This window comes from Artemia sp. Qi Xiang Cuo, chromosome 2 (genome assembly GCF_049724085.1).
Source record: "Artemia sp. Qi Xiang Cuo chromosome 2, ASM4972408v1, whole genome shotgun sequence".
NCBI lineage: Eukaryota > Metazoa > Arthropoda > Branchiopoda > Anostraca > Artemiidae > Artemia > Artemia sp. Qi Xiang Cuo.
The window spans coordinates 33458310-33471357 of record NC_142795.1 but is presented as its reverse complement, the minus strand read 5'-3'; the positions used below and the strand labels follow the sequence as shown (position 1 = coordinate 33471357).

General features: G+C 35.4%; 1 protein-coding gene across 1 annotated transcript in view; it reads left to right on the top strand.

Moving 5' to 3' along the window:
• The window catches only part of LOC148955162 (uncharacterized), a 200627-nt gene that overhangs the window by 186292 nt on the left and 1287 nt on the right, over window positions 1–13048 (top strand). The window contains exons 5-6 of the mRNA XM_089106317.1: window positions 4102–4209; window positions 9570–9857. Of these exons, the coding sequence (XP_088962443.1) occupies window positions 4102–4209; window positions 9570–9857 (396 nt within the window). The remainder of the gene's footprint in view (window positions 1–4101; window positions 4210–9569; window positions 9858–13048) is intronic.

Below are 13048 nucleotides of genomic sequence, written 5' to 3'. Positions count from 1 at the left end.
ACAGACAGCATTCACCTACGAAATACTAAGAAACCTTAGCTCAGAAAAGTCTGAAATAGCCAACTACTCATCCCAAACTCGAAGTTTCAGACAACACACACCTATGAGTGACTAAGAATCCTAGCTCTGAAAAGTCCAAAAATCAAACTACACCTCCAGTTACAGACAGCATTCACCTACGAAATACTAAGAAACCTTAGCTCAGAAAAGTCTGAAATAGCCAACTACTCATCCCAAACTCGAAGTTTCAGACAACAAACACCTATGAGTGACTAAGAATCCTAGCTCTGAAAAGTCCAAAAAGCAAACTACACCTCCCAAATCATAATTTTCTGAAAGGACACACATATGATAGGCTAAGAAATCTAGCTCAGAAAAGTCAAAAATAGCAAATTAACCATACCAAATCATAAGTTTCACTCAACACACATCAACGAAAGGCTAAGAAACCTAGCTCATAAAAGCCTGAAATAGCAAACTACTCATCCCAAACTATTGGTTTCAGACAACATTCACCTAGGAAATACTAGGAAACCTTAGCTCAGAAAAGCCTGAAGTAGCAAACTACACATCCCAAATCATAGGTTTCAGAAAACACACATCAACGAAAGACGAGTGCTCGGGGAGAGCCTTTGAGGGTCCGTGGGTCCCTTGAGGGTGGGGGGTCGTTGGGGTGCTTGGGGGGACCTTGGGGGCCCAGGGTTTGGGGTTTGGGGTCCGGGTATGGCTTTTGGGGGTCTGGGTGGGCCTTTGGGGCGCCGGGAGGGCCTTTGTGTGCCTGGGGGACATTTGGGGACAGGTGGAGGGCCTTTGGGACCCCGTTGGTCCTTTGGGAGCTCGATGTGCCTTTGGGGGGCCCGGGGATGGCATTTGGGGGTCTGGGTGGGCCTTTGGGGCGCCGGTGGCCCTTTGGGAGCTTGGGGGGCCTTTGAGTGTCCGGGGGGACAGTTGGGAGCCTGGGGGACATTTGGGGCCTGGGGATGGCCTTTGGGGGTCTGGGTGGGCCTTTGGGGGACCGGTGGAGGGCCTTTGGGAGTTTGGGGGCTTTGAGGACCGGGGGCTTCCTTCGGGGTGGGGGTATGGGGATTGGAACCCTTTGGATCGGGGTAGGGCGATCGGGGCTCTTTGGGGTTGTGGTAGGGGACCTCACAACACAGTTCAATGGAACTTGTGTATTATAACGACCACACTCAAAAATCATCTTTTAAATCATCTTTTAAATCAACGTCTCTAACAGTTTCGCCGAAATAATTCCATAAGCTGTCTAAAACCGTTTCGCCCAAATAATCCCTAAAAGTAATTTCATCGTGTTCCTTTTGTTTGGCATCTCAGTACTTTCACATTTCAAATTTCTAGGAAACCCTTTCCTACGTTAATCTCTTCATCTCATAAATTTTCCTAGCTAAACTATTATGGTTTCGTTAGAATATCAATTTATCTCTCCGACTTAAAGCTCCGTGAAGCCGTATTTAAAAATAGAATTTCTATCTCTTTAGACTCCCGCATAATTCCAAGATAACAAGTGATGTCATTTATGATTCCTGACACTAAAGATCAATGAAGCCCTATTCAAAAATAGAATATTAATTTTTCTCTCTGTCCTAAAGAATGTTTATCCCTCAGACCTAAGATTAAAGAAGCCTTAATGTTTCTTAATTCTCCCCTTCGTGAATCAACAATTTCCCCGCCGATTATGTAAATCAAGTTCACTGGTCAGGCCTAAAGATTAAAGAAACCTTAATGTTTCTTAATTCTCCCCTTCGTGAATCAATAATTTCCATAGCGATTATGTAAATCAATTTCTCAGGTTAAGCAAACCAAAAAACAATGAAGCCATGTTTGTTTCTTAATTCCCCCCTTCGTGAATCAATAATTCCCCCATCGATTATGTAAATCCATGGACATTCACCTCCCCCTCGAGTCCTAGATCAATAACACTGTTCCCGTTAGAATTCAATGCGCAGGTGCAACCTTCGCCCCCCGAGTTATTACACATAGAAACAACAAATAAATCGATCTTGGAAAATGAGGTCATTGAGCGATTACGTAATCTTTCCCCCTAGGGACTCTACGATCATATTGTTTCATAATTCCCCACGCTCGTGAATCAATAATTCCCCCATCGATTATGTAAATCATCCCTCATGTCATTCGCACGTGGCCAAACAACAACAGATCGATTGACCTTGACACACCCACATTAAACTCGATCGATAATCCTTGAATAAATTATGTCACGTCATACCCACGCTCGTGAATCAATAATTCTCCCATCGATTATATAAATCACCCCTCATGTCATTCGCACGTGGCCAAACAACAACAGATCGATTGACCTTGACACACCCACCTTAGACTCGATCGATAATCCTTGAATAAATTATGTCCCGTCAGCATTAAACTAAATTGTAGATGGCAGCAGGGGTGCGTGACACGAGTCAATAAGGCCCTTCTACTCCTAGAAGATAGGAAGAGGGTGCATTCGACCGAAAACGAAAAGTTTTAGTGCCCTTTTTAAGTGACCAAAAAGACTGGAGGGCAACAAGCCCCCTTCCCACGCCCCTTTTCCCCTAATTTTTCCGATAAAAATTTTGAGCTGGTCATTTTGTTCAGCAGAGTTGAAAGATCCTATAATTACGTCTTTGGGGGTAACATGACCCCCACAGCCCTTGGGGAGAAGCCTATAAGTTATGAAACTTGCACATTGTATACGGATAGTTTTTTTATAGGGAAGTATAGAGATTTTTTTTTGGGGGGGGAGATTTTTTGCTTGGGGTGGGTATCCATAGGGAGAATTACCCATGGGGAGGGAGACTTTTCCGGGGGTGAACTTTCTAGGGTAAATTTTATACTGGGGAATTTTAAAGAATTCCTATACGAAATTCTTTTATTTGTCTTAATTTTTCATTGAAAACTAAATTTTTGCATGTTAAGATGTTCCGGGGGAATTATTCGGGGACTACTTTCATCGTTTTTGGATTTCCGGAGAAAGATTTCTATAGAAAGGGGGATTTCCGGAATGATCGGGAAAACGATTAGAAATTGCAGTTTTTTTCAAATGTGAGTATGCTAAGGAGAAATCTTCAGGCTGAATCGGCCACAAGAAATTATATGGGGGGGAGGGGATTTTCGCCAATGAAGGGACTGTCCGGAGAGAATTTTATAGGAGAACTTCCCGGAGAGATTTTAAGGAAGAAGGTTCATTTTACGTGGGAGGAACTTTCCACCGAGGAGTTTTCCGTGAGGGGAGGGAATTTTTCATTATGGGTGAGACAGATTTACCGGCATTATTTGAAATACAATCAGAAATTAAATTTTAAAAAAACAATTTTTTTCAACTGATAGTAAGGAGCAACATTAAAACTCAAAACAAACAGAAATCATTTCGTATCTGAGGGGGGTTTCCCCCTCCTCAATACCTCGCTCTTTATGCTGAAATTTGATTTTTCGTCCAAATTCTTTAAGAACGACTCCTGAAACACAAGGGCAATTTAATTAGAATAATAAGCCTTTTTAAAAGTTCCAGAAATACTTTATAGTAAAGAACGAGGTTTTGAGGAGGGGGCAGCCCCCCCCCATACACGGAATAATTTCTGTTCTTTTTTAGTTTTAATGTTGCTCCTTACTTTCAGTTAAAAAAAAACTTGTTTTTTCATTTTTTCTTCTAAAAGCATTGAGTAACCTTAATTATTTTACATGAATATAAATTTTATTTGAGCTAAAATTCAGTAGCCACAAAACCAGTTAAAATAAATAGCGACGAAGACCACATTGCCTTTCCATCATAAACAGCAAGTAGAACAATAGAGAAATTTTTGTATAAGACAGTGGAATGCAACTTTAAGTGAATATTTTGGCCCTATGTCCAAGGGCCGTCCTCAGCACATCATAAGAAAAAAGCGTGAAAAAGAAACTTGAATTAAAATGCGAGCTTTAAAATAAATTAAAAAAAAAACTGTTAAAACAGTCCTAGCATATTTACTTCCACGAATTCCTGGTTAAACTTCGTTGAAGTACTGATGCTTGGGCTGTTTTGAAAATTTTGTTTAAAAACATGTTTATACCAGTTAAAGTCAAGTTAAGGCAAATATTTTTTTTCAGGGAACTCTATCCGAATTCGGGTTGGAATCCATTCTGGACCAGTTGTTGCTGGTGTAGTTGGGCTTAAAATGCCTAGATATTGTCTTTTTGGGGACACTGTAAATACAGGTATGTGAATTCTTTCTCCTTCAAAATGAAATATTTCTATTTTTTCAGATTCTTAATCAGCGTACATATAACCGTTGGTATAACGCCTTAGCATAAAGTATATATCAATCTTGAGATTGGACTTTCATTGTAAAGAATCAGCTTTGAAAATTTCACGGCCCCTTATAGCTGGAATAATAACAGGATTAGAAAAATTATTTTTGTTTACCATTAAGGGTTTTGTGACTTTTTTTTCTATAATAGGCTACTTTTTGAATAATTCGTATTAGTTTTTGCCTCCCTCCAACAGGCTTGCTACCTGTCACCGTAAAAAAGGCCCAACAACACAAACGCCGATTCGACACCCTATGCGCCATCAATGGCTCTGGAGGATTTCAATCCTTTTTATTATTATCCTCGCCTTACCCCCAAAAATATATTTTTATCGCTCTTTACTTTTATTTGAAAAAGTATGTTTATTTAGATGCATAAGATGTAGATAAATTCCATTACCAGAAAAATGGTACGGATAGGATATCATGCTTACTGTAAAAGTATCACAAAATTTACTTTTAACGTTAATTATTTTAAAATATTGTCAGATTCAAACTGTTTCACAAATCAAGAAAATCCAGCGATAAATTTAATTTTAAACAATAGTTTTGAGATTTTTAATAATTTTTGATGAAAATCGAACAAAAATACAAAAATAATCTAAAAAATTCAGAGAACCAGGGTGATTTTCAAGTAGCTGAAAAAAACAAAGTGAAAACACAAAAAAATACATTTCGACCAAGAAGCCGTCCTCAGTGCTCAAACACAGAGATAAAAAAGAAACTAAACACATTGACAAAATGACACAAATAAAATACTAAGGATTTAATTCTCTTATCCTCTCTTATATTATACTGAGAGACATTCTAAGGAATGCGTGGCATTATAGTAAAACATGACCCTAGCCAATACATTATCATTATTAATTTAGTTTTAATTAAAATATACATAAACACTTTTACTTTAGTAGTCGATGCTTTCAAGTTTCAAAATATTGGCTTTTGGGGTGGAACAATGCTTGACTCTAAATTCGGCTTTTTCCTCTACCATTGATATGTGTGTCAAAACTCTTGTGTAACAAAAATATTATAACTAGATTTCCATTTATTCATAAAGTTACAGAACTTTAGACCGCCACAAAGGCTCTTTGGCCTGTGAGAGTGGGAAACTAAAAAAAAACTAAAAAACTAAACAACACCAAAAACTACCATGCCAATCAAAATAAATGAATTAAACAAATTGAAAAGGATAGATAGAGGGACAAAAAAGGGAGGAGAGAACTAACTGTCTAGGCATAAGTGGTGGTTGGTTAGCTGTTTTGTAAATTGTCCATAGGTATATAACCTATGATTATATAACCTATACATATAACCGTTGGTAAAATGCCTTAGAATAAAGTATATATATATATATATATATATATATATATATATATATATATATATATATATATATATATATATATATATATATATATATATATATATATATATATATATATATATATATATATATATATATATATATATATATATATATATATATATATATATATATATATATATATATATATATATATATATATATATATATATATATATATATATATATATATATATATATATATATATATATATATATATATATATATATATATATATATATATATATATATATATATATATATATATATATATATATATATATATATATATATATATATATATATATATATATATATATATATATATATATATATATATATATATATGTATATATATATGTATATATATATACTTTATTCTAAGGCATTTTACCAACGGTTATATGTATAGGTTATATAACCATAGGTTATATACCTATGGACAATTTATAAAACAGCTAACCAACCACCTCTTATGGACTTTCATTGGAAAGAATCAGCTTTGAAAACTGCACGACCCCTTATAGCTGGAAGAATAACAGGATTATAAAAATTATTTTTGTTTACCTAAGAAGGTGTTTGACAGTTATAGTTCACATTTTGTTCTAGTCTTAGTGAACAATATGCCCCCTAAACTATTAGGGGTTTTGTGACTTTTTTTTCTATAATAGACTGCTTTTTAAATAATTTGTATCAGTTTTTTCCTCCCTCCAACAGGTTTGCTACCTGTCACCGTCAAAAAGGCCCAGCAACACAAACGCCGATTTGACACCCTATGCGCAATCAATGCCTCTGGAGGGTTTCAATCCTTTTTATTATTCTCCTCGCCTTACCCCCAAAAATATTTTTATATCGCTCTTTACTTTCATTAAAAAAACATGTGTATTTAGCTGCATAAGATGTAGATATATTCCATTACCAGAAAAATAGTAAGGATAGGATTTCATACTTATTGTAAAAGTATCACAAAAATTATTTTTAACGTTAATTATTTTAAAATATTGTCAGGTTCAGACTGTTTCATAGATCAAGAAAATCCAGAGATAAATTCTTTTGATCATTTTAAACAATAGTTTTGAGATTTTTTATAATGTTAGATGAAAATCGATCAAAATTACAAAAATAATCTAAAACATTCAGAGAACCAGGGTGATTTTCAAGTAGCTGAAAAAACAAAGCGAAAACACAAAAACATACATTTCGACCAAGAAGCCGTCCTCAGTGCTCAAACACAGAAATAAACAAGAAACTAAACACATCGATAAAATGAAACAAATAACACATTAAGGATTTAATTCTCTTATCCTCTCTTATCAAACAGTTCGTGGTAACGAACTGTAAGTAAGGAGCGACCCGGCTCAATGGTAACCGAAACTGTAGAAAACGAAATTTTGATACCACTAGATACATCAAAAGAATCAGATTTTAATGCTGAACTCAAATATATAAGTTTCATCAAGTTTAGTCCTACCTATCAAAAGTTACGCGCCTGAGAAAATTTGGCTGATTTTCGAAAAAAGGGGAAAAGACCCCTTAAAAGTCATAGAACCCTAATTAAAATAACACCATCATATTCAGTTTATCAGAGAACCCTGCTGTGGAAGTTTCAAGCTCCTATTTACAAAAATGTGGAATTTTGCATTTTTTGCCAGAAGAAAGATCACGGATGCGTGTTTATTTGTTTGTTTGTTTGTTTGTTTTTGTTTCCCCAGGGGTGATCGTATCGACCCAGTGGTCCTAGAATATCGTGGGAAGGCTCATCTGAACGGAAATTAGGAGTTCTAGTGCCCTTTTTAAGTGACCAAAAAAAATGGAGGGCAACTAGGCCCCCTCCCACGCTCATTTTTTCCCAAAGTCACCTGATCAAAATTTTGAGATACCCATTTTGTTCAGCATGGTCGAAAATATTATAGCTATGTCTTTTAGGATGACTTCATCCCCCAATGTCCCCGGCGGGAGAGCTGAAATTTATTAACTTTACCCAATGTTAACATCTAGTTTTTGTTATTGGGAAGTATACAGACGTTCTCTGAGGGGATTTTTTCTGGTAGTGGGGGGGGCAGTGGGTCGGGGGTTATGTGGTAGGATCTTACCATGAAGGAAGTTTTCATGGGAGATGGGACATTGCTATGAAGGGGGCGCCGGATTTCCCAGTATTGTATTGGTTATTGGGAAGTATACAGACATTTTCAGGAAGGATTTTTTCTGGTAGGGGGGGGCTGGAGGAGGGGATTACTTGGGAGAATCTTTCCGTGGAGGATGTTTCTTTGGGGTAAGGGACATTTCTATGAAGGGGGTGCCGGATTTCCAACCATTATTTAAAAAACGATAAGAAATTAAATTTAAAAAAAAACAAGTTCTTTCAACTGAAAGTAAGAAGCAACATTAAAACTTAAAACGAACAGAAATTATTACGTATATGGGGGTGTTTTCCCCCAAGTCAATACCTCGCTCTTTACGCTACAGTTGTTTTTAGTGCTTTCAAAAGAGCTATCTATTCTAATTAAACGGCCTTTGTGATTCAGGGGTTTGTGAATTAAAATTTTTTTTTACTTTTAACGTAAATAGCGTGGTATTGACTAAGGGCAGAACCCCCCTCATATACATAATAATATATACGTTTTAAAAAAACAATAAAGAAAAAACAAGCGATAAGGCTCAATAGTAATCGAAACTTTTAAAAACGGAATTTTGATGTCAATAAATGTATCAAAAGAATGGGCTTATAATGCTGATTCTAAATATATAAATTTTATTAAGTGTAGTATTACTCATCAAAGGCTACGAGCCTGAGAAAATTTACCTGATTTTTTAAAGAGGGAGGAAACATCCCCTACAAGTGAAAGCATTTTAATGAAAATCACACCGTCAGATTCAGCGTATCAGAAAACCCTATTACATGGGTTTCAAGCTCATATCTGCAAAAATCTGCAATTATATCTGCAACGTATTTTTTGCCAGAAGCAAAATATACGAATATAGAAGTTCGTTATGTAATTTAATTTGTAAATTACGTCAGAACAAAATTTAGAGACGGCCATTTAGCAAAAATAAGTAAAATTCTTACACAAATTTTCTTTGTTTATTCAATGACTGTGAGCAAAAATAAAAGCTATATTAACTAAGAAACGATCAGAAATTAAATTAAAAAAACAAGTTTTTTAAACTAAAAGTAAGGAGCGACATTAAAAATTAAAACGAACATAAATTATTCCGTATATGAAAGGGGCTTTCCCCTCCTCAACGCCTTGCTCTTTATGCTAAAGTTTATTATTGTTTAACAAAAATAGAGTTGTGAGAAAGTAAAACTTTAGCGTAAAGAGCGAGGCGTTGAGGAGGGGACAGCCTCTTTCCTATACGGAATAATTTCTGTTCGTTTTAAGTTTTAATGTCACTCCTTACTTTCAGTTTAAAAAACTTGTTTTTTTTTTATTTAATATTATACTGAGAGACATCCTGAGGAATGCATGCCATTATAGTAAAACATGACACTAGCCAATAAATTATCATTAATAATTTAGTCTTAAATAAAATATGCAAAAACATTTTTACTTTAGTAGTCCATGCTTTCAATTTTCAAAATACTGGCTTTTGGGGTGACACAATGCCTGACTCTAAATTCAGCTTTTTCCTCTACCACTGATATGTGTGTCAACACTCTTGTGTAACAAAAATATTATAACTAGATTTCCATTTATTCATAAAGTTGTGAACGGAGGGCAAAATTGGGAGATAGTTAAAATTACAAACAAACTGAGGAACGAAGAGTCAAGTAAGAAGAGCGTGTAAACTTGGTGAGACGGTGATAAGAATAAAAGTAGTTTTCTTTGTCAGTACTGACAGTTCTCTCACCTTGCTTGTTTGTGTTAACCTTTGTTCAATATCCGAAACTTATCCATTCTAGCATCAAGGATGGAGTCAAACAGTGAATCTTTGAAAATTCACATTTCCGAAACAGTGAAGAACCTCTTACACGACACCTATAGAGTTTCAGAAAGAGGGGAGATTCCAGTCAAAGGAAAGGGAAGCATGAAAACCTTTTGGCTACAGTCAAAAAAAGGCAGGAAACCATTCAATATCGACAATCTTTTGAATGATTCCCCGACAGAGGAAAGTCAGAGAATGTACTCGCCGGTGACATTCAAGGAAGTGTCGAAAACCTCAAGAATAAATTCAGCCGCTTCTAGAAGATGTAAGTACTTAGTCTGGTTTTTCAAAATAGACTAGCAGTTCTTGGAGTAATAAAAAGGGAAATAAAATTTAAAATACAGAATGCAGTATATAAATTTGGAAGGTTTGATTGAATAATCTAGGATTTTATTGAATTTTTTGTATACTTTCACTTCAAGTGTAGTTCAGCGGACAACTAAATTAAAGCCCATTCCTAAGAAAAGAATGATTTTCTCCTTTTTTCTGAACTTTCGGTGTAACTGGTTTGACTATATCTTGGTTTTATATTCAAGATCATTATCTCACAATTTTGGTAATTTTTTCATTGCAAGCTCAGCCTATTCTTGCACTTGAAATGTGATAAAAGAAAAAACTATTGGTCCTTTGTGCAGCTAATGTCAAAACGATATTTGGTGCAAGTTTCAAAAGTTTTTTGGGGATATCATTGAAGGGCTGATCATATTAAAAATAAATCAAATACACTATGTTTGTCTAAGATAAACTAGATATGTCTGTCTAATGTCCCAAACAGTTGGCGAGCTGGTACTCAAAACCATAGCATTGCCTTCCATAAGAATAGCTATTATTATTGAGGATGAATTTCACGCATCCAACCTTTAAGAATTGGTACATTTTCTGGAAAGGGTCAGAGGGTTATATTAGTTCACAACTTAAAGTCGTTCATAATTTCTATTGAATCCAACACTTATATTATTCAATAAAGAACAAACTGAAACCTGATGGATGATTTTTGGTAGGCGAACATAATTGAGAGTTAGAAAATTGAATATTAATTTCTTGAATATTTCTTTCTTTTCTTCCAGAGTTCGGGGCTTAAGGTTAGGAAATTACTAATGTTGTAAAACAAGTTTTTGGGTATATCTGAAGAAGATAAAATGGATTGGCTGTCGTGATTACACTTCAGTTTGATTTTTGTGTCGATATTTTGTCATTTTTTTATCTTTTATGTGTTTTTTTATATTCAAAACCTTGATTGAACCAAATACTTGAAGCATTTCGTATCTTGTTTTGATATCAAGACAAACATAAATTCACCCATGTTACCTACAAAATGCTGAGTTATTTTTAGATATATTGGTGCTTCACTACTAAGAAGTACGAAAAAAAAGTTTTTTTAAACTAAAGTAAATAGCAAAGGTTAAAACCCAGAATGAACAAAAGTTATTCTGTATATGAGGGAGGTTGCCACTCTTCCCCTCAACCTCTCGCTTTACATGCTAAAATTTTACCGGTGCTTTACTGAATTTTTGAGTGTAAAAATACAGCCATTTGGTTAACATAACATTTGGACTGAAAATTTTCTTATTAAGAGCAGTTGCGCTTCAATAATCCCTCCTATCCTTGAAGCATTGCGAAAAATACCTTATCCCATTTTTGTCTTCCTTGTTTTAGAGCATTAATTCTTGACTGGAGAACTAATCCAAACCTTAGTATAAAGAGTAGGAAGCTGAGGGGACAAGCCTCCTCCAATACTGGATGATTTCTGCTCATAATAACCTTCAATTTAACTTTCAATTTTCGTTCAATTTCAATTTTCGTTCATTTTTAATATCATATCCAGGGTTACCCTAAACATTTAGGGCGAAACATTTTCACAACCATTATTCTTTATTTTGAAGTTCGAGTTTTCCGCAAACGTTTTTCAGATTAAGGGTTGATTTTATGTCGTTTCTTTTCTGCCTTCCCCGTAAAAGTATCTGCTGGCCTCCAGACAGATAAACGGTCTACAATAACGGTACATTTCTTATGGACTACATGCATGCACAAGGACAAGTGTAATACTACACTCCAGTAGGACCTCTAAAATGGGCAGGCCACATAGAAAGCCTTTCAACAGTCCTCAGAATCCTGCTGGACTGGATTTTGGCCCTCTATGGGCCAAAATGGCTGTTGTTCATATTCCGGTAGACAATTGTCTTAGTTTTCTCGTAGATTTTCGATTTCATTACACAATTTCCATTAAAAATGCATCCCCTTTTGGGGGTGTTCATCCCGTTTCTTTAAAATTATGTAAAATTTTCGTAGCCTTAGTTTTGATGAGAAAATTTAATTTGAATAAATTTTGCATCTTTAAATCCCGCATAAATAGACATTCTGTTGTGGCAAATTTTTTATTTTAAGACCTTTTATTTCAACTTTTTTGAGGTTTTAGTTTCAGTCGACAAGGGTTGCCTCGTAATTATAGATTATTTCTGCAATCTGTCCGATCCAGAGTTACCTTAAATGTGAGGGAGAGATCTGCCACTCTCAGTTCTGATATGTTGATCTTCTTCAGAATGGTGATCATCCTAATAGAAGTACACCTCTGAAAATGCTATTAAGTGGGGAGGTGCTAAAACATCAATAAGAATTCTTTAAAAAACAGCAACTTCTTATAGGGTATCCCCCCACCACCCCTTGGTCTTTGCAGGTATGCATATGAATCTTGGTTTTTATGTTACACCTAAATTAGTTCTGCAATCAGAGGTTATCTGTTAGTACACACCTCCTATTACAGGCTTAGTCAAAAAGACATTCCTCAAAATAAAGGGAAATTAGGTGGAAATCATAATTACCTCCCCTCTTCTTCTGTAATTATCCGAATTATCAATTACAGTGCACTATTCTGAGGCTTCAGAGACATCAACCCCATGATTACAAACTATTTCACTGATCATCCTCCAATAACTAACACACAGCTATAGGGCAGGGTAAGTAAATTCTATGACACCTCAAATGGATAAAGTTAGGTGAACAAAGCTTAAGTGCAATTATACAGATTGGCCTTTTTTTTATATACAGAATGTAGCCTTAAGCCCAAACTGCAGAGCCACATGGTGCTAAAGTCTCTCAAACCAGGAAGGTGAGAATATTGCTTTTCAATACCAAATGGCATAAAATGGTCCTTTTGGTATCTTAAAACTGTCTCGATACGTTCACATCCTTGAAAAAAGTATACAAACAATGAACAAATGTCTGTGACCAGGGCCGTCACGTATGGGAGGAGGGGGAGACGCCCCCCCCCCAATGTTTGCGGTGACGCAGAAAAAAGATTGGTAAAATTGTGGCGCGTTACGCCCAGTTTATTCTGACGCAGCTAAAATTCTTTATTCGGTTCAATAAAGACCACGAAACTACTGAAACCTCATCTACAGAAATTTTGAACTTGGTCGTAAACGCAGTAGTTTTACCGACTCCTGCCATACGTTTACT